This window comes from Sinocyclocheilus anshuiensis, unplaced genomic scaffold (assembly GCF_001515605.1).
Source record: "Sinocyclocheilus anshuiensis isolate Anshui unplaced genomic scaffold, SAMN03320099.WGS_v1.1 scaffold346, whole genome shotgun sequence".
Classification (NCBI taxonomy): domain Eukaryota; kingdom Metazoa; phylum Chordata; class Actinopteri; order Cypriniformes; family Cyprinidae; genus Sinocyclocheilus; species Sinocyclocheilus anshuiensis.
In genome coordinates, this window is record NW_015546048.1 from 129,983 (window position 1) to 156,261 (window position 26,279).

At 38.1% G+C, this 26,279-nt stretch overlaps 1 protein-coding gene across 1 annotated transcript in view; it reads right to left on the minus strand.

Annotated features, from left to right (window-relative positions):
* LOC107699032 (voltage-dependent L-type calcium channel subunit alpha-1C-like) overlaps positions 1-26,279 on the minus strand; it is a 90,692-nt gene that overhangs the window by 27,382 nt on the left and 37,031 nt on the right. The window contains exon 3 of the mRNA XM_016500191.1: positions 23,849-23,954. Coding sequence (XP_016355677.1) covers positions 23,849-23,954 — 106 coding nt within the window. The remainder of the gene's footprint in view (positions 1-23,848; positions 23,955-26,279) is intronic.

The window sequence follows — 26,279 nt, forward strand, 5'->3', positions numbered from 1 at the left end:
TGATTGGAATTTTTTTTTTTTTTTATAAATATGAGAAGTGCCCTTTTTTCCACTTGAGCCCCTGCCCCTCAAAATGTCTGTGCACGTCCCTCAAAGACATGGTGTACAAATACAGAAGATATGATACTCATTCCTTCTATAATAAATACTCATGAATAAATAAGATAAAAATGAAATATAATTTATGTAAAAGCAATACATTTACCACTGTGTAAGGTCAGTGAAGGGGTCTACCCGTGTTGATTTTCTTTAGACTCATTCACTCTAACCACTAGGTGGCGTCTGAGAGCACGTGCCATCCGAAATCTCTTATTCAGCTGCCACACACCCCCATCTCTCTTCCCTTCACACACTCGCTCTCTGAGAGGTGTGTTATCAGAATCCAGACCCCTAAAGTAGGTCAGTCTCTTTCTAGCTCTTCTTTTCCTCTTTCACCTCTCCACCATGTGTGTCCGTGTGTCCTACTGAATGCCTGAGTATAGAAATAGCAACAAATAGTCGATTTCCTGAACCATTAACTGGTGGCACAGACACTCACATGTATGAAAAAAACACATGCAAACGTGTGTATCCGGCGCCTGGATGATGTATAAGGGTCTTAATTAGCTAATAAAAAACACAGAATCTGTACTTCGCAAAAACATGCACAAACAAACAATTAGCTCATACAACATCATTTACATAAACACAACCTACATGCATACATATGTACACACACACCAGGAGAGGAGAGAGGGAAATAAAGAAAGGGAGAGAAGAAGAAGAGAAAGGAGGAATCTGGGCCTTTGAAGTGTCATGGCTAAATTAGCCTTTCTAATTGTGGCAGTTCATTTCCAGCCTTTTCCCAAAAGCTCAGGATTCAGAGGTCACATACACCAACAGCGTACTTGCGTACCAGAAAGATGTCCACACACACACACTTCTGAAAGTATATTAATGAGGATCACATCATGAGGACATGGTTTCATACTCATATACACTAAAGCTGACCTTCACACAAAACTGGTGACTTGATTAGATTTGAAGAAAACAAGATCGGGATGATTTACAAATAGTGAGGGCCACTTCAAATCCTCACAAGTCCATTTTTTACATGTTTTACTATATTTGTAAGAACATTTATAACAATTTGGCCCTTTTAAGTATATTCCAACCTCTACACACACACTTTCTTAGCTGGGTATTGCCTCTAATTATATAAGTACTATTTTGGGGTAAAATAAACATTAACTGAATCCAGTAATAAAAAGTAATCAAATCATCAGTTAGTACAGAGAGGGAAGTCGATATTTATTATATTTACTGTACATTGGTTTTCCAAGCAATGGATTACTTAAGAACAATGGCAAGAGCCAAAGAGAGACATCCATTCATGACCTCTTTATATCAGATAATATAATCGTCAGAAGCTATAAACTACTACTTACACATTTATATATATGCGGTGTCCGAAACCATTAAATTTTTCACTCATTTACCATTTTGTAACCTGCTCAATGGTACTTAAAGTTTCCAAAAGGGAACGGTTTTGGGTTTCCCAAAAGAACCTTTCAGTCAATAGTTCTTAAAAGAACCATAATTTTCCTAGTGAAACACTGAAAACAAAAAAGTTAGGTGTAGAAACAATTTTTACTCAGAAATTGCCAGTAAAAAAAAATATATATATATAAAAAAAAAATGCTATATAAAACTATTGTGTATAAATAAGTATAAAATAAGTATAAAAATAAATAACCTTTTTCAACTACAAAGAACCTTTTGTGCAATGGAAATTTTCCATAGATGTTAAAGATTCTTAATGGAACCATCAATGACAATAAAGAACCATTTTTAAGAGTGTGGATGTAAATACATGAATTCAGACATACAGTATTTGTACAAACTTGTGCATTTTGTGTATGAAATTACAGTCAGATCGCATCCTGAAAAATAATAACAAATTAAATATGATCTATGCATTCAGACATTTCCAAAAATCTGATTTTAATAAGAATTCATGTTTTTTTTTAGCTTTTTAATTCAAAATATGAAGAACTAAATTGATCTAAGTTGAATACAAAGTCTGAACAAAGGCTAAGAAACAGCTTCTCATGCATTATTTAATTTAAATATATAATATATAATTTAATGCTAACTTTAAGCTCCTATATAGCTTGTAATGGGTGTCCGTTTAATTAAACTTCTAATTTACGACATTTAGTACAAATACTGGTTAATGTTTAATCACTAATTAACATTAATCTTATAGCAAACAGCTAGTAAAATGACAACTTTACAACTAATTCACCAGTGTATGTGTGTGAGATTGTGTGTTGGCAGAGCCCATTATATCAGGTAAACAGCAATAAAACAGTTTGTGAACTCCATAACAGATGGCTGAAAACAGAGCCATGCCTTAACCACACACACATGCAGACAACCGCATACACACAAACACACGCACACACCAGTTGCGGGTTATGATGGACTAAAACTGTAGGTAGTGGGTGGTGTCGTGAGAGAGAGAAAGCGAAATCCGCAGCTCGGTTACTAAGAGGAGAAATGATTTGCTTCAGGAAGAGACAAGTGAGCACATGAATGTCGTGTGGCAGGTGAGTCTAAAACGGATATAAACTCTCTAAAGGGGCTTTTCACACTGACAAATGGACGGAAGTCATTCATTTTCCATGAGAGTTGCTGATGTGAGGTGATACAGATCATGTAGATGTAAAGTAGACCAGAGTTAAACTTTAGGCAAATGAATGGTGATGCGATACTGCAATCACCAATTGGAAGGAAGACAGTAGAGGACATGTGATCCGCTTCCAGCAGTCGAGATGAAACACCTACTCGCAACCAGCCACACAGACACTCGGCAACCTCCGGTGGTTAAATCGCTGTCAACAAGAATGCACCTTAAACTGCGAGATGTTACATAAATGTAGAGAAACTCATTAAGTTTATCAAAATTGAATAATAAAAAAGATTTGCCACCGTGCGCCAAGCCGCCTGCAAGAACTGAGTGAGTTATTGAGGAGAAACGGTTGTAATTATATAACTCTGACAAAAAATCCATATTGCTGAGTCATTGTCATCTGTCTTTATAACATTCTCATAATCTTATGGGAAGTGTGCACTTTAACATTCGTGCAACAGTATTGAGGTATAAAAGTGCAGCGTCCTGAAGACATGCTGGAAGGATCATGTTGTGAAATGTCAGGAATCATTTTAAAAAGTCCAACCAAAACAATAAAAAAGGCCCACTGACTTTCATTATACACAATCCTGGTCTATAGAGAATGATTAGTAGCGGCACATTATTCCAAACAAACATTTGCATTTATGCATTTAGCAGACACTTTTATCCAACGTGACTTACAATGGAGGAAACAAACAAACAAAAATTTACATTCATGCATTTAGCAGACACTTTTATCCAAAACAGGACAAACCAACAACAACAACAACAACAAAAAATGTTTACATTTATTTAGCAGACACTTTTGACAAAAGCGACTTGCAATAAAGGAAACAAACAAACATTTATGTTCATGCATTGAGCAGACACTTTTATCCAATAGAGGAAACAAAGCAACAACAAATTGTTTGCATTTATACATTTAGTAGTCACTTTTATCCAAAGCGACTTGGAATAGAGAAAACGAACAAATATTTACATTCATGTACTTGGAAACAAACATAACACATTTGTCGGCATAATCTTCCATCAAAAGTAATAACCTCTATAATGACTTTCCTTGTCAGCTGATGTCATCAAGCCCCTCCCCTCCATCTACTAAGTATTTTTAAAGATCCAATAATGACAGTTTTAACAAATCAATAACCAATGAAGATGATAAAACCAAGTCCCACCCTACATTTTTTCTCATTGAATGCCCTGTATTTAATGTCACAGAAGTAAAAAGAGGTTGCGAAGCTGTGTCACACTTTCAGTGTCAGGAGAGCAAAGAACACTGTGCCACACTTAAACACGTCCCTCCTGAAACAGACTGCTAACTGAAACTCTAATGCCAACAAATCAATTTTTACCCAGCGACACACACACACACACACACACATACATGCACTCACTGACACTGCCTGCAGTGATCCCAGCAGCTCAGCATAAGGGTTACCAGGTGGAATTCTGTCTCTCTCTCGCTCTCTCTCTCTCTTTCAATGTGCCTTACTGGCATGACAGATAATTACATATTTGCCAAAGAACTATTGGCTAAGACAACATTTATGTTAAACGATGCAAAATAAGAAAAAAAATCATTCTCTCTCTTTCTCTCTCTAAGGTGAAGGATGTACACTCATTCACTGATTGATTTACTGATACTCAAGGATGAGAGCATGAGTGATTCATTCTGTCTGAGGACAGGATAGAGGAGCATCCAATGGCATGGGCACCATAAAATATGGAACAGCTTGGCAAATGTGTGTGTGTAATTAAGTTTGTGAAGGATGATGGTAATATATGAGGGTCTATGGGCATCTCTGTTCCTCAGTACAAGGTGACTCTCTCTCTGAGACACATGCACGCACACACACACACACACAGGTTTGTTTTTGTGAAAAGTGGGGACATCCCATAGGCGTAATGGTTTTTATACTGTACAGACCGTATATTCTATTGCCGGTTTTTATACTGTACAAACTGTATGTGCTATTACCCTACACCAAACCTACACCTAACCCTTACAGGAAACTTTGTGCAGTTTTACTTTCTCAAAAAAACTCCCTCTGTATGATTTATAAGCGTTTTGAAAAATGGGGACATGGGGTAATGTCCTCATAAGTCACCTTCTCCTTGTAATACCTATGTCATACCCATGTCATTATACAAATTTGTGTCCTCATATGTCACAAAAACGTGCGCGCACACACACACAGTCTCTCCTCCTCTCATTTTCTCCCAAACTCTCCAATTCCATATCTCACATTTATCACTGCAACCTTCCTGTCAATAGATGTCTAGAATGATGACAAACAGGGTCACATTATACTGAACTTCACACACACTCATAGACAAATATACCAAAAGTGTCGTAACACACTGGAAAACATAGCAGCATGACCAAATGAACAAACTCCAAACCCTAATTATTAAACTTGGTCCCACACCATTTGGGCTATGGACAAATGATACTTTAAATCATGCGGTTATTCTACGAGATCAGACTTATTGTAAAAATTAAAAAAAAACGGTGAAAAAAATGTATACTTGCATTGAAGGAGGTTTCAAGTTAGGAAGTTATACAGCCCCATAACCATATCTACTGTAGGGATCGGAATATCATAGAGACTTTAGTATTAGACTAGTGTTCGAATTTTGGTGAAATTTTGTGGGCAAAACCAGAACATTGTTTATTGTCAATAGTGTAGTGATGAATGAAGCACAGCTCACACAGAAGTCACTTTGAAACCAAACATAACCAAAAGCTTTCTGTTGGTCAACATAGCGAATATGTTGTGAAATCTGTGTGAGGAAATCATTTTCTATTATGTAAAATTAGTAGACATTGCGTAGATTCAAGTCAAATCATTTCAATTCAATGATATCAATACAATGTACAGCGCTTTTCACAAAACATGTTGTTTCAAAGCAGCTTTAGAAAAAAAAATGTAGGCTATGTCTCAATGGTACAATCAAAAACAAATTCTGATGGAAATGATAATGATTTCATCTGCAAACATTCGCTAAACATTGATAAATGTGACTGAACCTTTAGGTATGGGCCAGTAAGCAACCAACTAGCAACCAGCCAGAACACATAAACAACATCCTTGCAAGTGAATTTTCCGAATTTGGGAAGGCCACACTCACACTTTCATCATTAAATGTAATAAAAAATAAAAACTTTGTCCATATTATTGAAAATATATGTATTTGTAAAATAAAATTAAACCAAATAAAATAGAGAATGAGAGAGTAAGAGGTTTGACTCGATAACAAAAGTCCAGCATCACATTGATCTGAGAGGAAATTGCCAAGCGCCAAATAGAATTTCACTCAATTTCCTCTTTCATCCATCTTGAGGGGGGTGATGAACAAATGATTGTCAAGGAATGAAGAGAGATAGAGGGATTGAGAGGCTACAGGGAATATATGTGTTATGTGTGTGTCCAAGGCTTAGAGTTCATCTGTCTAGAAAACACTAATCAATCAGCCAGATGCTTTATCCATCTTACACACACACATGCACACACACAACCTCCAATTATTATTTAATCATTTTGAGTCCTGATGTCAGCGAGGTTTTGTGTTTTTGGTGTCATTTTGGGCCTGTTTACACCTGGTCATTTCATGCGTTTTCGCTGATTGGATTTCTATCTGATTTGTTAAAACGTTTCCATTTACACTTGGCCACATAAATGTGTCGTCGCAAAACGGATATAAATCCGATCTTCAATTCCCGCGGCCTGTTTACACCTGGTCATTTCATGCGTTTTCGCTGATTGGATTTCTATCTGATTTGTTAAAACGTTTCCATTTACACTTGGCCACATAAATGTGTCGTCGCAAAACAGATTTAAATCCAATCTTCAATTCCCGCACTATATTTAAATTTAACGGAGTTCACATCAACAAAATCAAAAGATAAGCGCTGCATTTTATTAATTAGCCTAATTGGCCTAATGATATCTAATCTAATATTAATTGGCCTAATGGTTAGAGAGTCGGACTCATAACCCAAAGGTTGCGGGTTCGAGTCTCGTACCAGCAGGGATTGTAGGTGGGGGGAGTGAATGTACAGTGCTCTCTCCCACCTTCAATACCACGACTGAGGTGCTCTTGAGCAAGGCACTGAATCCCCAACTGCTCCCCGGGCGCCGCAGCAAAAATGGCTGCCCACTGCTCCTGCTTTGTGTGTGTGTTCACTGCTGTGTGTGTGCACTTTGGATGGGATAAATGCAGAGCACTAATTCCGAGTATGGGTCACCATACTTGGCCACGTGTCACGTCACTTCGTCACTTCACTTCATTTCAAGATCAAAGACCGCAATAGGAGAGCGCGTGGCATCAGCACTGGAAAGATAATTTGTCTTACTACTTTTAATGAAGATGATTGTGTGTGCTGAAGAGATACTCAGCTACTTGTCCGAAGCGATGCGTGTTGCATTAGCACAGTCTGACTAATGTCATATAGCCTCTAACACGCTCTCACACGTTTATTATTTAAACATTTTGGGAGGAGTAATATTTACATATGTGGTTTCAACAACCAGATGCATTTACACTGGTCCGGTTTCGTCTGGAATGCGGCCCAGACCACCTCCCGAAGTGGTTTGAGCGATCGGATTTATATCCGTCTCGAATGCGTTTCGGAGGACATTTACACCTGGTCTTTTCACGATCGGATAGCTATCCGATCAGAAAAAACGCATGAAGTGACCAGGTGTAAACAGGCCCTTTAGGTAGGACCGTTTGTGTGCATGTGTGTGTGTGTTTGAGAGAGAATGAGCATTGGAGAGTTCGCTGTAATTAAAGACAGCTGATGTGCATCACAGATTATCAACATCACAATTACGGTTTAATCTGACTCACTTTAACTTTAGTCTACACACATACACACACACCTCCATAGTAACTTCAGCATGGTGCCTATGGCATATTTATAGGCTACTGCATCAAACAGTGTTTAGACACTCCAGAGCATAATTGTGACCTTTTTCAACTTTCAGATCTGACCTGCCTGCTGGCTCAGAGAAACATGACAAAAAGAAATAAACAGAGTTTAACTTAGCAATGCAGGTTATAACAAACGTTACAAAACATTTCCTCAAAACAAAAAGGCAGGTTCCCATTCCCACAGCTATAGTTATCATGATTTATTTGTGTTTTTCTATGTAGCTCTCATTGCTGGTGTGATTTCTGCAGTCAGATGTGTTTGTTCTTTAAGGCCAGTGCTTGATTAATGCCTTTGCTCGACATACACTCTTAAAAATAAAGGTGCTTCAAGAACCTTCTTTCGCCACAAAGAACCTTTTGTCAAACAGAAAGGTTCTTCAGATGTTAAAGGTTCTTTATGGAACCATTTAGACAAAAAGGTTCTTCTATGGCATCGTGAAGCACCTTTATTTTTAACAGCGTATAAGATAATAATAATTCAATGGTAATGGTACGAGTAGGTAAGGATGCCCCACTCAGCAGTCTTTTATGCACAGATGCATCTCTGCATATTACACAGACATATGCGTATTTGTGTATGTGTATGAGAGAGAGAGAGACAGAGAAAAACAATGTGGTCTGGACTTAACTACATTGTAAGTAAGTGTTTATATTGTGAATTACATTCATAGAAAAAGATGACAGTAACAGGACCGCTTAAGATTTCCATGTTGTGAGTTATCGGTATATCGACAGTAAATTTTAGTCTGTTCAAGATATAGGCACACATAAAGTAATAAAAACACATCTTTATGGTGTATATGCTTCAACCAGAAGGCGCTGTTGACAGAGGCTAAGGTATGCTTACAGGCACGCTTATAATGCAATTAATCACATAAACAGAATATTGTGATTATGCTAATAATTACAGTGACAATAGTCACGGTAAAATATTAGTACTGCAGTTTTAAATTGTATTATATGGGCATATACCGGTATATATGCTTTAATCACATTTTTCCACTCTAAACAAATTGTGCATGCGTTAGTCCTGCAGACTTTGTCTTATGGAGACATTTTTACCAGGTACACTACAACTGACAAACAGTTTGCAGTTGCAGCAGGCAAATAAGGATAACAATAAACGGCAATAAATCAAATAAACATATATAAATGGTGATATCTTAAAAATGTTGAACATCTTAAAACCAGTTCTGTTGGAGTGCATGTAAATAAAAAACAAAACAAAAAACAAAACTCATCTTTTGGCAAATTTAAAAGTATCTGAGCATTTATCAATGGCGTTATACTCTTTTTACTATTTTTGTCTGAAGTTGTACATTAAAATGCTATTCACCCAAAAATTACTTGAATACACCTAATCTAATACGAACATGTTTTTCTAAATTACATTAATTAAAATTAATTTGGATATTGTTTTGTGGCAGTAAAATGCAAACACACACACACACACACACACACATATTTTTTTGTGTGTGTGAAAAGCTCATACAAATTCTGTTGAAAATGTAAAACAATGATCTTTTCAATAACAGATTTCCCTTTTTTACTGTGTACTATGCAAGATGCTACAACCTTCTGGAAAATCACAAAAAGAGCTATTAATTGAGATGAGCTGTTGATAGAAACATCCACTGGAACGGACAGCAGAGAGGACGGTGTGACAAGGAGAACCACACATACACACAGACACAACAGCCGCTAGATCTAGCTTACTCAACCACATAACCTACTGATAACACCTTGGAGAGTGACAGAGAGAGGGAGAGAGAGAGAGAAAGAGAAGAGTAGGAGGAGAGAGAGCTGATATCTCATTAGTAAAGAGTAAGGAGACATTTCCATATGAATACAATCTCATCTTGTCATGCTTCAGGGATGCCGCAAACCTATGGAAGAGATGTGTGTGTTCACGTGTGTGTGCGTGATATATCATGCACTAAAGCATACAGGTAACATCTTAGCTGTGTCCTAGCTGTCAAACCCTTTTGAGGTTATGGCCCAAATCAGCTCTCAGTACAGCAGTGATGGCACAGACTGTGCGTTGTGATATCAGATCACAGCACAACTTCACTCCAGTCATTCCTGTCTAAATCTGTACAGTATAAACAGAGAAAGCTACAATGACACAGAAAGAAGGACGGAGATAGAACAAGGGATGTGCTAAACCTCCATCACTCTGCTTTGGATGTGGTTGCTAGGCAGCACACAGACAGCTAACTATAGTTCGGGCCGTGGGGCAAAGGTGGTGTGTGTGTGTGTGTTTGTTGGGGGGCGGCCCCCCTGGCAGGCTAAGAGGATGCAGCTGTTCCACATCCCCAAATACCCCCCATCTCTCTCCTGCCTTGCTACTATTTACACCTCCCCTCTGTCTCTACTATTAAAAGCTCATTTTTTTCTTAAGATCCTCAAAAACAGTTGACCATGTTGCCTAGCAACTTGTAAAGGTTTTTTTTTTTTTCTTCACAGAGCTAAACACGCCCACTGATGATCTATGTTTTAACACTTAAATGCAAACCTCGGGTCTTTAGCAACCCGGGATATCATTCTCTACCCTCCCCCTCCTTAATTTTTTTAAGTTAGACATCAACTTTCTTAGTATTCCTCAATCTATTAATTATAAACAATATAACAAGAAAAAAATAGTAAAATATAAAAGAATGCCTGTTTTCTGATTAATTTTTTGTAAAAAAAATTGCATAGGGTCGCTAGAGACCTGAGGTATGTAAATGTTTAAGTATTTTTTCTTGCGCAACTATATTTACATATCTGATGACTCAATATGTGCAATGCCTTTTTTTTCCTCAAGGTGGCACTGTTTGATACACAATGATGACGTGACGTTTCACTCATAATTACCGCAGCCATAAAACAAACGAATAACATCAGCAAAAATTGATCTGATGACTTTACTGCAGAGCAATTACTATACGCGATGAACTATAAATGTCACTGCCATTTGATGCTGGATGTGATGAAGAAATAAATATTGTGATCAAAATATTGAATATGAAGTCATTAAAAATGATTGTTTTGAGAATAGGTTGAGATCGTGAATGTGAGGCAGATGTTCAATATACTGTGGAAGTGTGCTCTGACGATGACAGCGATGGTAAAATCATCTTCTCAAATTTAACCCTTTTAAGTTTCAAAAGGTAACGAAATATGCTTTATTTTATTCTTCTGTAATTGTTCTTAAAATATCAAGAGAGTTTTTTTGCTATTGCAGCAGTTAGAGATCCATCCGTGCTGGATATATAGGTCCGGGTCGCTAAAGACCCGAATATGTAATAATGATTGGCGAAACATTCATGCATTTAAGGGTTAACTGGAGTCACATGGAGAACTGATCCAGAACATTCTACAGGTGCAGGTGATCACGTAGAAAGCGGACTGCACAGTGCATACTGTATGCACTATGCAATGATAATTAATATTTTCAAAGAGGAGCTGCAGAGAATGTACTGCATTTGACTTATCAAGCATTAATAAACTCTCATTTATTTGTATGCATGTGTGTAGTATGAATACAATACGGGTGTAACTACAGCTGCCATGTTAACATGGTCATGTGACCTCTAACATCAGCTGTGCCACTGTTCCTCGCCATTTACAAATATGACAGCTCATTTCTGGGTAAACTAAAAGTGTAAAATAAATACAATAATAATGATAATAATAAAATAAATAAACTGAGCAACTGAGGTCACAAACTTGTATGACAAATTTCATTTTTCTAAGAACTAAAATTAAAGTAAATACATAAATTAATTAATTAATTTAAAAAACAGCTAAATTTATAAAGGGACACTCCACCTAGATATTAAAATTCTATCATTCTTTACTCACCTTCATGAGCTTCCACACCTGTATGGCAGAATTTTCATTTTTGGGTGAACTAAAAGTAAAATAAAAAATAAAAAAATGTTTTAAAGAAGCAGCTAAATTTATAAAGGGATTCACCCAAAAATGAAAGTTGGGAAATGAATTGTGGAATATCCCTTTAAATGAGTTGATCAAATAATGAGCCAAGGGAGCGATTAAACCTTGTGGTTGATGCTACTTATTCATCACATTGGATAGCGATAGTGATACATTTCAGTAATCAATATTCCACAAATTGTGCTCTGCAAATGGAGTATATATTCCATGCATACTAAAATAGTCATGGATATTTCCCTGTGGGTATCAAACAACCAGCCTTTTGGTTACAAGCCTTTACCCACTCGACCACACAGCCCCATGTCACATCTTTTACTCATGCAGTACAACTCCTCATCCATCCTGCCTTACAGCACGCACTTGGCCACAGTATGAGCTTTCCAACAAACATGTACCTGAGCAGCACTGCTACACACTGGACAGCAAATACACATCATAAGATCAAGACAAGTGTACTTACTGTTGTGTATCTTAGTGGATAGATCTGGGATGAAAACCAAAAGAACCTCAGTTGTAACCTTGAGCACATAACCTCAATTCGCTTCAGGGGACTGTCCTTGTGGTTAGTGCACTGAAAGTCGCTTTGAAAAAGGTGTCAGCTAAATGACTAATTTGTAAAATGAATTAGTAATTAGGCAATACAACACAAGTTCACATCATTAAGTGGCTCTAACATTTAAAAAAGAAATGCATGCAAAACTATAAAGAGCTCTCCTCTATATTTTGCAAGGCCATCAAAATCTCAAATCTCTGGCAAGGTGTAGGCCACACAATGACCACCGTAGCACTTCTTTCAAATAAAACTCATTCATTCTCAAAGGTGGCAGAGAAGCAGCAATAAAAAGATGCATTTACCTATACTTCTCATTTCAGTACAGAAGCATCATTGATGTATTTACACAGCAATCACAATAGTTGGAAACAATAATGCCCTCCAAAGCAAAATGTTAATTCTCATTCACAGCAACAGAAAACAAGACACAGTGATTGAAAACGGCAAAATGAATAGTGGCCCACCAATTTTTCAAAATAATTTATGTTTACAAACAGAGGTTGGAATTATCTCAAGTTCAAGGCGGCAGTCCAAAACAGCGAATCTAATCTGGCAAAAGTTCACTTCAAGAATGAATAAAGTGATTTCAATGAGTGTAAATATAGGTGTTTGCCACAAAAAACAAACTTACTACTAAAAATGCATTATACTCAATCTACAGGTGTGTTCACACTTTTGAATTTAAATACACAGCACTTCATTTTCATCCAGTGTGCAACACTCCTTACACTTTGTTGTGCTAATGTTAGAGGCTTCTGGTTGGAGGACATATTAATCACATTTATTAATCACAACCCGCCAAATTGGCTTGGAAGTTAATATGTGTTACTCGTCACTGTTGATTTTTACCCACATTTGGTGTGTTGTCGGGTGTTCATTTTAAACCCTGTTTACGACAATAAGTTGTCTGTATAAAAGTGAGTATCTTTTGTGATGCAACTCAAGTCACAGCCAATAAGAACATTTGATGCTTAATACAAAGCTATCTGAATTTTGCACCAATCAATCAGTTTTCACAGTGGGCGGGACTACCCAGCATGATGTCACAGAAATAGAAACCAAGAAACCAACTCTACTACCAAACTCCAGGATGTATTTAAACATCACATTCTCCCTCAGCGAGGTGACCTACGAGCTGAGAGAGTGCAAACACTTGCTGTGAAGTGCGGAACATGGCAGGCCACAGGTTCGTAAGGGCCTCCGCCACCAGTCATTATTGCCCTGATGCATTGATTCAAGACCAAACGTCAAGTCGCGAGATTAAAATTCAACAGTCCTGTCAGAATGAGGGACTTTTCATCCTTCCCTTGAGGCCACCACTGGAGGAGGACAAGGAAGATGACGCAAGGTCATTCTGAGCTCATTCTGATTAGTGTGTGAGGAGAAAGCGAGCGACGGAGCTCTTAAGAGTGGGGGCTGATTCATTATTCATAGTTCAGCCATCATTTGTATTAGAACATCAGCTTGCAGCCACCGGCCACAAAAACTGGGTTACCTCCCCCGAGTCCTGACAACAGGAGAAAGAGGAGGAGGAGGTGGAGGAGAAGAGGAGGAGAAAGAGGGATGGAGAGGTGTAAGACAAGTCCAGAGGAGGCGAGGAGCAATGTGTCACTAACCTGCTTGAATTACAACCTTACACCTACCTAAGTGTCCTTCACAAACTGTGGTCAAGGTAAGGAGAGAGCGAGAGAGAGAGAGAGAGAGAGAGAGAGAGAGAGAGGGAGCAAAAACGGCATGAGAAAAACAGAGCGATTTTTCTCACTCGTCCTGAATCTGAAATCCCAGAGCTATGTGAGTGAGTGAGTGAGTGTAGGACATGCTCGTGTTCGTGATGCCGTTCACTTCCCTTCCTTGTTTCTTTAGGACACACTGTACCAGGTTGCGTGCCGACGGATTTCAGTGTATGCCGCTGATGATGTAGCTGTCCTGCTGGCCACAGGACAAGCCGATCAATGCAGTCAATATGATTTCATATGATCTGAATGTTTAATAAACAGCAGTCTGACGGAGGTGGGCGTTTAGTCACATGCTGTTACGGTACTGTGTTCAGGCTGATAAAATACCTCCCACTGCTCCCATAATGCTTCGATGTCGTTGTGTTTGGCATTAAATATGCATCTGCAGAGGAAACTCACATAACACAAAGCGCATTTATGATTTACTATTCATTTATTCCCATTTAAGGGTCATAACTGTGAGGAGGTGAATGAGGGTGGGTGAGGGAGGTAGGGGTTAGCTGAGGGGGTGAGTTTTCAGATTAAAGATTCTTTAGCATTTGTGGCATACTGTTGGTTGCAAAAATTATTTTGAGAATTTTCCATTGTTTAAAAAAAATAACAGTTACAGTGAGGTACTTACAATGGAAGTGAATGGGGAAGATTATTATTTTTTAATTGTATAAAATCATTTACATTGATTTTCCTTTTAAAACTTGTTAATTATTTGAGCTGTAAAGTTGTTTAAATCATCATTTGTACAGATGTTTTAAGGTTTATGGCATTGCCATAATGAAAAAGTATATAATTACTTATAACTTTACACAGAAAAGGCTAGAAATTGTTTTTTTTTCCTCCCACTAAAATCATGTAAATACACATATTAATGTCTTGTGGCTATACTGTTGAAACCCACTGAATTGTCCCCATTCACAAGTGGAAATATAGGTGTAAATGGGGTCCAGCACTTTTTGTGATCTCATTCATATTTGTAATCAGAAAAACATGTAACCACCTTGCATGTGTAGCATAAACACTAGGGGTGTAACAGTTCTGTGTAAAAAATTGAACCGTACTGTTCTCCCCCCACGGTTCGGCACGGACCGCGGTTCAACTTAAATCTGACAACGCATCTGTTTTATGGCTGTTTTATGGCTCTAAGAGCCCAGTTTGTCTAATGTACGTTTCTGTCGACGGATACACATTCTGGCTTCCCAATACATTACAACAACAGTGATGAACCAAAAAAAAAAAACACACGTGGACAAACCATGCAGTCACTCTTTGTAAACTTTGTTCAATGCGTTGTTCTATGCTTGAATATGACCAGTCATTTATGCCGTCATCACCCGGGTGTTGAGACCTGAACAGCAAACGTTGCTATCTGTTTAAACTAAACTCATTTAAGCTTTGCCAGTTTCAAAATTCAAGAGCCACAAGACGCGAATGAGAACTCGCGCACACAGTGAGAAGATTTGTGTGTGCACTAATCCGAAGTGACAAACCCGCATCTCAGAGAGCACGCAAATGCCGTCTTGGTGAGTTTCCTATAACAGACATAGTCGGTTGAACATACAGTATCAGTGTACTAGATCCGTGCATTGCCTTCAAGTTTTTAATGTTAATCAAACAACAAAAGACAAGGAAATCACTCACTGCTCTTGACTGAATAGCTTTTCTAACTTTAATAAGGATTAATCTTTAATTTATATGTAACAACGTTCGTAGGTCGGGAAGAAGGAGGCGGGAACCGGCGAACACTTAAACAAAACTTTAATAATAAAATAAACAACCACAAAATGAAAGAAAAGCGGCAGCCCCTTGCGGACTACTGCTGCACACAAAACACAAAATAAAGTCCAGGCCTGGTCCTCTCTCGTCCAACACTGTCGTCAGTCCTCCTTTTATCCTTCCGGAGCTCCTCCGTGGGACTCGAGACCGGTGAGTGGCGCAGGTGTCGAGACATGCATACACATGCACAAAACTTCACAGAACATCTTCAGTAAGCCTAACATCAGCATGTAGCGACAGATCATATGAAGCAGGAACATCTGAAGTTGAGTTAATACAGCTGCTTGACTAAAATAACATTTTTTTTTAACATTCCACTTAAAATGTCATTTGTGATATTTGTGGTGAGAGGTTAAAATTCAAGCATATGTGGAAGCGACGTTGCACTGTCTATTTTTGTGGATTTGTGAAATCAGCACCTCTCCAGTTTTTTTCAAGTCAAAAATTGACCATGAATGCACATCCCGACTTTGTGAAGCTACGCTAGACACACAGGAACCCAGTGATATATACAACAACCACGGAAGCAAAAGATCATATGCTTATTATTGAAGTAATTCAGCCCACACACATACACGGGCATAAATCAAGCTTCCTCTCACACATGCACAGACTCTGTGCAACATGCAATAAGCATCTGTTGCATTTGTCATGTGTGGCCCCCATGAAACAATGCATAAACTCTACACATGCACTGTCCCTCTCCGCTGAAGATTGAATATTATTCTTCATCCAAATATGGGATGTACAAAAACACATATTTTCGAAATCCATTAGTCGTGGGTTATCTGATGGGAACACTCAACCCCTTGGCAGACATTCAACAAACATGTCACACCACAGGGATATGTCAAATAAAACAACTGTTAAAGCACCACTGCTATATACAGTAAAACCTTACTACTAATTGTTTGGTCGCTAGTTGGACAACTTCTCGACCATCCAGCCCATTCCTAATCCAAATATTCTCCATGTTTGAAAGAGATGCATTTCAGATCTTCTAAGACTGAGAAAGTCTGGAAAGCTTTGTCGTAAACATTTTAAAATGAACAGAACTGAGTCAGACAGAGATTTTGTTCGCTCAATATCATGGAATTATACAACAACAAAAAAAAAGGGATTATGCTGTACTTCAACACCTTCCCAGAGAAAAACTGACTCTGAAATCTCTTAAAACTGACTGATAGATTTCAGAACAGCATAAAGCAAATTACCCACTGCTGCATTTGGTCAAACATTGTTAAAATGCAACTCGTATTTACATTTTTAATGCTGTAAAGACTACATATATGGAAAAAATGTAGATTTGTTGTGACACCAGCGAAGTTCCCTTGAACTGAAACACCTCTGATTTGTTTAGCAGAACGCTACCTTAACCCCACCTCCTTAAACAAACACACACAGGGGACAGGTTTGTGCACAGCTTTAAATGTCACCAAAGATCTCCTATGAAGGGGTGAGAATGTAAAACAGAAACAAGAGAAAACAGAGACGGATACTGAAGATGTGCATGGATTTCATCTTGGCAACCAAGTGACCTTGCCATGGATCACCAAACAATAAAGGTACAACAGGTGCTAAAGATGAACAAATAGATGGGATACTGCTCAAATATTTACACACACAGAGCCCAGACACCTCACTAGATGTCACATTCTTTCATTACCACAGCACCAAAGTGCCATGTGATCACACAGAATGATATAACGATAGATAGATAGATAGATAGATAGATAGATAGATAGATAGATAGACTCTCAGAAAAAAAAGATGAGGGATACAAGAAAGAGAAATAGTTGTGAGCTCTTTAACAATGACCTCATCTAGTGCAGTGGAAATTTCCTGGTAGGCATGGTGACAGCAGCAAGATGAGAGAGACCGAGAGAAAAGGACCCCAACTAACTGACACACAGCATCACAGTGAAGATCATTCTCCTTTAAAGGTCCCATGGCATGAAAATTTCACTTTATGAGGTTTTTTAACATTAATATGAGTTCCCCTAGCCTGCCTATGGTCCCCCAGTGGCTAGAAATGGCGACAGGTGTAAACCGAGCCCTGGGTATCCTGCTTTGCCTTTGAGAAAATGAAAGCTCAGATGGCCCAATCCGGAATCTTCCCTTTATGTCGTCATACGGGGAAAGGTTACCTCCCCTTTCTCTGCTTTGCCCGCCCAGAGAATTTGGCCGGCCCATGAGAAAATGAGCTACTACCGTGTGAGGCGAGCGCAATATTTTTTTCACACACACACACACACACACTCACAGCAGATGAAAACACAACTTCATACATCTCTGTGGTGTCACAGGGAGCACATAACAGAGATATGCTTGTGTTGTTCTGGTCAGGTTTAAGTTACACTAGGCTGCAGTGTTCAGTGGAGCAGGTAGAGGGCGCTGTGGAAAGTGAGAGCGAAGAAGAGTGAGAAAGAAATGTATGTGGGTCACTCTAGCTGCCTTAAAATACTGCACCGTCCCCACAGAGCTCTGACCCTTTACCACACACACACACTACACCTTACACACAGATATCTCTTACACATTCACCATGGCACATCTTTATGGCACAGCCTCACTCTTTCGTGTAAAGGAGGGGTGCACGTGTTGTGTGGGTTGTGCAGCAAGGAGAGAATGGATCTTGTCTAAATATGATTTTTGTGTAGATTAAATGGGCAGAATGTGAACTGGCCAGTCGCCAGAATCTCAGCGACAGCCGTTTTCTCACAGCACTCTAAAAATAAAAACTCCTTTATTTCAGATCTCACCAATCAGACATATCCTGCTTGAAAGTGGTGTAATGTAACGAAGTAATAATCCTTCGTTAGAGTACTTAAGTATTTTTTGGGGAGAATCTGTACTTGACTTGACGTTTTTATATTTGTCAACTTTCACTTTTACGCCATTACATTTCATAATGAAAATGTATAATTTTACATTTCTCCAAAGCATATTCGTTACTTACTACAAAATAAAGCCAAAAGAACACAGACTGTAAGAAAGCAGGTTTGACGAATCAATGGTCTGATGCTTTCAAGTTAAGATCCTTGCACACTGAGTCTGAAATTTTCGAATGCATTTTTTCATATTCTTCATCCTAAAAATTCGTCATGCACAGAAAACCTTGTACACCGAAGGTCCTTGCACACTGAGTCCGAAATTCTCTTCCGAAACATTTGTCCATCATAAAAAAATCTGGATCGAGTTCAATTTTCTGTGTTTTTCGCATCCGTTTCTGTGTGTGACAAATTTTTAGGATGACGAATATGAAAAAACGCATACGAAAATCGTCCGTGGTTGTACAAGCACTTGTTTGCACATGAGTCTAATGGTCCTTGCACACTGAGTCCGAAATTTTCATTTGTGTTTTTTTGTATTCATCATCCTAAAAATTCATCACCCAGAAACCTTGCACACTGAAGGTCCTCGCACACCGAGTCTGAAATTTTCGTATGCGTTTTTTCGTATTAATCATCCCAAAAATTCGTCACACACAGAAACCTTGCACACTGAAGGTCCTTGGACGAAATTCTTGTCTGAAACTTTCGTCTGTCATAAAAAAAATCCGGATCGGGTTCAATTTTCTGTATTTTTCTCATCCGTTTCTGTGTATGACGAATTTTTAGGATGACGAATACGAAAAAATGCATACAAAAATTTCGGACTCTGTGTGCAAGGACCTCTAGACTCCCAAAAAACACCTGTGCAAACAAGTGCTCGTACAACCACGGATGATTTCATTGTCCACTCAAGTCATGGGCGTCGCTAGGCCATTTTGGCCTAAAATGACTACTCAGTCCCCCTAAAATTTTGCGATTAGCTCCATAAACTGTACACGAATTCGTGATCGAATTTTATGTTTAAAAACGAAGCATTATTTATACATTTTGTAACTGCAGGTTAAATGCATCCATGTCCTCTCTGAGTTACATTAAACTGTGTAAATGAATCTAAATGCCACTTCAGATGCAGATTCCAAAAATGACTTCTTATGTTGGAATGAAAGAAACTAAGTACCGAATGAAGTGCCTCTTATGCTTACCCAAAGATACAAAATGGAAGAAAGAGTTAAAACAGAATACAATCTTGCTGCTCAAACTGTGTATAAACATTTTTAATACTTATTTGCTCCTTTTCCATTTTGCATTTACTTCTACTTTAACTTTCAATACTTAAGTATGTTTAATTTAAAAAAAATATATACTTTTCATACTTAAAACAATAAATATACTTACAAACTTTTACTTAAGTAATATGCTAAACGGTGACTTCAGCTTCTACCAAAGTCATTTTCTGGTAAGATAACAGGTATCTTACCAGAAAATGACTTTGGTAGAAGTGGAAGTCACCGTGGATGAAGTCACAGTGGTCACTTCATCCACCACTGCTGCTTGATACAATCACATTCATGCACATGTATACAAACTCAATACTCAATATATGCATATAAACACACATAGTCCCTTCTTTAGTCACAATGCCCTTTTTTTGCCAAGCTTGCTCTGGTGCAGACTCTACAGCGGATTATTATAAATATTTTTATTCATTTAATAGTGTTTTATTGTATATTAATTTATGTATTTTAGTTATGTATTTTAATTATGACATGAAATTTTGTACTTTAAAAATGCATTTGTTAAAAAAGGTTACATATTATATATTTAAAAAAGATTTATATGCTGTCATTTAAATTAAACTAATAAAAGAGATTTTTAAAGCATATGGAAATTATGCATAAAATATCCATAAACACACTCACATATATTCTGGATGATTGACTAGCCGATTGCTGTGTATTTGTTTTATTAATTATTATTTATTTCTTACATTTTTTAGTCATTGTGTTTTAACTAGCAGGTACTTGGGCATTCACAGTAAAACTCTTTTGGAAACACTGTATTTTTAAACTCATCTGCTTTAAAGTGCTACAGGCTACACTACAGGCATACAGAACACATTAAAATGGATGTCTTTTGTCGTTGCATCACACTTCACACAGTCCCACTACAAGTGTTGCATTTTTAAGTCGGCATGTCAAGTTAAAAATAGTCCATCCTTTACGCATCTTGAGACTCTTGCATTCTGTTCCATTCTATTGCGCTCCATCTAGCTGTTTTTGCAAGAACGCTTCTTACATAAATGCACCTTAAAGAACACGTCCAGTCAGGGTCAGGTAAGAACAAACCCAGCCTAATTATACAGGTTTTTGATTAGTCGGCTACTTGTTCAAGCAATAGAATACAAGAAAAAAAAATTGCAGATGTGAAAAGTGTTACCAGATTTCTGGATCATTATGAATAATAAATAATGGTGTGAAGTTCCTTCTTAATTAACAATGTTTTTGATACCAGCTTCCTTTCAGCTTGACCAGTAACTTTGGGGCTGAGATACATGTGCTAGATCGGCTGTAGCACAAGAGAGCTCTTCGAATCTGTGATCATCGAATCAGAGCTTCATATCACTAACCGTGGAAGGGAGCAACAGATAAGTGGATAGTTAACAAAGAGTTTTGTCGCATAGTGAATGCACCTTCTTCTCTGCAGGTTGGCTGCATAGTTACTGTGCTACCACAGTAGCTGTGCATTTTACCATCACCAAGGATACCATATCCATGACAACCTCAACCCATCAAAAGATTCCGTTCATAGCCCATAAACAGAGGGGTGTATGTATCAAATGAAGGAAACCATGCTTGTGTCACTCTAACCTGCCTGCAAAAGCCTGGTTCTTGGAGTAAAAATCCAGTTCAGAAATAATTTTTAATAAAAATATAAACATTTAAACTGACAGACATACCGTGAGCTCTGAACCAAGAACAACAATGTGTTTAATTACTGAATTCCCACAAAAAAAAAACACATTACCATAATACTGGATCTAGCTTCACCAATGAGAGAAGTAACTGTTACCATGGAAATGATAATCGCAGTAAAATTAAACATTAAGCATTAACCATTAAGCATTGCAAATGACACAATCAAGTCAATAAAAGCCCATTCCCATAAGGCATTGCAAATGACATAATTGCGTCAGTAAAAGCCCACTCCCATGAAGCATTGTAAATTACGTAACTGAGTCTTCCAAAAATGTATATATTAATACATACAAAAGATGATATACTTTACATAATTTTTATATACTTTAATATTTTGAAATAAACTTAAAATATGTTACATGTTATATGTTTAAAATCAATTTCTAAAGAGCATTTTTTAATTATTTATATTGTACAGATATTTTTGTATACGTCATTCTCAAATACTTTATAGGATGTGTAGTTAATTGCCTCATAATTTTTTTTTTTTAATTCCTTTAAAAAAAAAAACGTTTGTAATGTTGTAAGTGATTCACCAAAATAATTAATCTCAGAGCTGGTTGGCTCAATTTAAAACATTTTTTGATATACATACAGAGAAAACGAAAATACTTGCATAACGAATGAAGTCGCTATGTGCCCCCAAAAGCGTGGCACATGCTTTCATTCACGCATTAACAGGTTTTCATTGTGTTCTTCGCTGGGAAAAGACATAATGCAGCTTCAGATTGGAGAGCTGATGTGTGGATGGATTAGTGTTACTCAGGCTACAGCATGAATCTCTGAGAGGTCTGAGAACTCCTTCCACAGCCAAACATCCAGATTACCCACACACTCCATCATTCTGCATTCATCCAGGCTGAATGTACTGTACATTGAGCACTGAAGCACACAGGCTGTTCTTAGGCTTACAGAGTTCCAATCTCTCTATTCTAGATTCAGCAATCTGCACTTCAAATTCAAAATCCAATGTAAGTTCTAAAATGCAATTGCATATCACAAAAGTTAAGAGCTATTTAATCATTCAACCAACAGCAATCACTATCATCATTGTCATCATCACAATCATAACATCACGACTATCACCAACATCACATCATAACCACAACATCATCAGCAGCAGAACCACTATCATCATGACCACCATCATCACTATCATGTAATCACCACTATCATTGCCGTCATTAGCATATGGTCACCACATCACACTACCATCATCACATTACCACCACCATCACATAACCTCTATCACTCATCAAGACTGTCACTAACATTATTATTCTTACTATTTCCATCACATCATCACCACCATAACCATTATCAATCACCGTCAAAAGCAGTATCATCCATTACATCATCAAAACATAACTACCACCACAATCACCATTATCACTGTGACTGTCACAACCAGTACTATCCTCACTGCCATAATCACCACCACCATCATTTCTTTCACACCATTATCATCCTCACATTACAACCATAACCATTCCCACCACTACCATCGCCATCATCATTACAATCACTGTTGCAACCAGTATTATCCTTACCATTAACACCACTGTCACAACCATAACCATCCCCACCATTACCATCACCATCCTCACTGCTACTAACATTGCCATAATCATAATCATCATCATCATCACCACCACCATCATTACTCTCACATAACCATCACAACCATTTTTCCCTCACCATCACATTCCTCACATATCGCCATCACCATTATCATCAACGTCACAACTTCACCACCACATATCACCACAATCACATAACATCCATCACAATTACAACCATAACTATCCCCTCCACTATCACCACCATCATCATTACCAGTAACTGCCAGTATTACCCTCATCATTACCATCATTGTCACAACCATCACCATCCTCACTGTTACTATCATTGTCATAATTATCACCACCATCATTACTATCACAAACCCATCTTTATCCTCAACACCATCCCCTGTCATCACCGTTATCATCAACATCACATTACCATCATCTTCTTCCTTTATTTATAAAGCATTATTTAACAGTCTGTTGGCCAAAGTGCTTTACATTTTTAGAGCCATATCCCCACCACTACCATCACCACCATTATCATCAAACGCTGTCATAACCAGTATTATCCTCACTATTACATCACCGTCACAACCATCACCATCCTCACTGCTACTATAATCGCCACAATCACATCACATAACTATTACCATCACAACCAATACCATCCTCACCATTATCATAACCACATTACCACCAGTATAACATAACATCCATCACAGCCATAATCATCCTCACCACTACGGTCATTGCCATTGCATTGTCTTAATTCCATAATGATCATCATCATTATCATCACTCTCAAATCATCATCATGCGCAATATCTGACTTGTGCTGTGAGGCAGAGTGTCTCTTACCAGGTTTGAGTTGGTTGCGTTGGAATCATCCTCGGGGAAAGGGATGTAGACAGCTAAGGCCACACAGTTTGCAAAAATAGTCATCAAAATTATGATTTCAAACGGTCTGAGGAGTCAGTGTTAAAGAAAAGGACATCAGAGCTGGTGCATACACAAGCAAAAGAATACATACAGTACAGTACAGTACATGTTAACAGTACAGTTCTCTCATCAGTGCACAAGACAGTGTGTAAGAGCAAAAGAACACACATACAGTACAGTACAGTACAGTACAGTACATGTTAACAGTACAGTTCTCTCATCAGTGCACAAGACAGTGTGTAAGAGCAAAAGAACACACATACAGTACAGTACAGTACAGTACAGTACATGTTAACAGTACAGTTCTCTCATCAGTGCACAAGACAGTGTGTAAGAGCAAAAGAACACACATACAGTACAGTACAGTACAGTACAGTACATGTTAACAGTACAGTTCTCTCATCAGTGCACAAGACAGTGTAAGAGTTTAGATCCTCTCTGGATTTTTTTTCTTTTCTTTCCTGTTAATAGCAAGGACAAGCTCTTCAAAAACCTGGCCTTCATCAAGACATCGATCTTCACCCCCCTTCCATTTTCCTTCTCTCTCTTCCTCTCCACTACTCTCCTCCCGCTCTCTTTTCACTGGCCAAATTGTGTGTTTGGCTTTCAGTTCTGCTGGAAACGCAATCAAACTGTGTCATCATTTGTTACAGGAATGGACTTCTCCAAGATGGGTGTCGAGTCGCATGGCACGTGTCCTGAGGAGAAACAGATGTGTTCTTGTTTTTCTGGATGTTTCTCTTGTATCTGCTGTCTGGGCCTTGAGTTATGGCTCTCTGGGGTTAGTTCAGAATTACAGAGCCATAGACCCTGTAACCCATTTAGATAAGCATGCTTGTAGATCAGTAGTTCGGTTCCCCAAGGGAGTAAAAACAGACCATTGCAGGCAGACCCAAACTGAATTTTATCTTTAAAGGTCTTACAAGGTTATAAATAACACTTCTATATATGAAATCTGCTTGAGTGCGCATTAATGTGAATGTGTGTGACCAAATGTGTGTTTGTAGGAGGGGTCAATATGCGTGTGCATTTGTGTGTGTGTGTGTGGGAGGGGTGAATATTTCAGCCTGTTGAGAGGAGCTGTTGGCATGGCAACATTGCCAAAGACAGGAGAGATGGGCTCTGGAGTCTCTGGAGATACAGATCCAGTCAAGTGTGTGCAAGACTAAAGACACATACGGATAGAACCGGCAAAACAGGGACTTTCATAAAATATCCCACCAAAATTAATGAGGGAAGATATTTCTCAGTCTCCACAGTTCAGCCGTTCCTTCGTGCCGGTTTGTGAATTTATGGGGAAATCTTTGATGATGTGATCAGTTCTTGGCTGAAGCTGTGAATGGGAGCTGGATCTCCTATTTCCTGATGAATGAAGCATTTTACTCAACCAATCAATCCTCATTAACATATTTTACTGGTCGGGGACCTATTGCTGTCTCTTGTGGGCAGAAAAGATTACATAAAACCGTGAGAGAGGGGAAAAAAGAGAGGAAGAAAGAGGAAGGGGAAAAGGACAGGGGAACACACCGTCCTACAGTCTCCTATAAAATGTATTTGAGGGGTGCCCTTGAATGACTCATCAAAGCTCAACTCGATTTAACCCTTAGTAGAATTAGATGTAAGAGGGATTCTGATGAGAACGATACTCTATTACACAAAACATAAGCAAAAGGTAGCACAGAAGCTGCATCTGAAGTAGCAAAAAAAAACAAAAAAGTGCATTCACACCTTTAATGCAGCAAAGAGTGAATGACAGTCATGAGAATAACATATCACATGCTGAAGAGCTTTTTTCTTCTTTATTGAGGGAGGCCTTTTATATTTTTGTATTGCTTCATGCACCATTGCATATTTAATTATAGCAATGCAAAGATGCCATAACACATCTGTCAAGCATGCTGTAATACTAACAAACAGATCATACAACAATTAATAACCGCACCTATTCAGAAGCACTGCTGCGAATCAAAGATGAAAAGAAAACATTTATGGCCTGGATATCAATAATTTAAAGTCAGCTATGTCCTGTCTGAGGAGTTTATGAGCAGTCTGTAACTGTAACACTGATTAATTAACATTCACAAAACAACTGTATCCTCAGCTACCTGCTGAAACAATTGTCACAAACTCAATATGAGACTTTTTTGGATATGTCGCTCTGGGAGGAATGTGTCTGCCAAGAATGTAAATATGTGAACTACAGATCAAAAAAATCAGTAACTCCATAAGTATTATGTGCTCTTTAATGTGACGGCAGTTTGAGGCCCTGCATCAGTGTACCGCCTTTCAGATTCATATGCGCTCTTTCTAATGAAATATGTGGTGAATTAAAGCACATATATATATATAT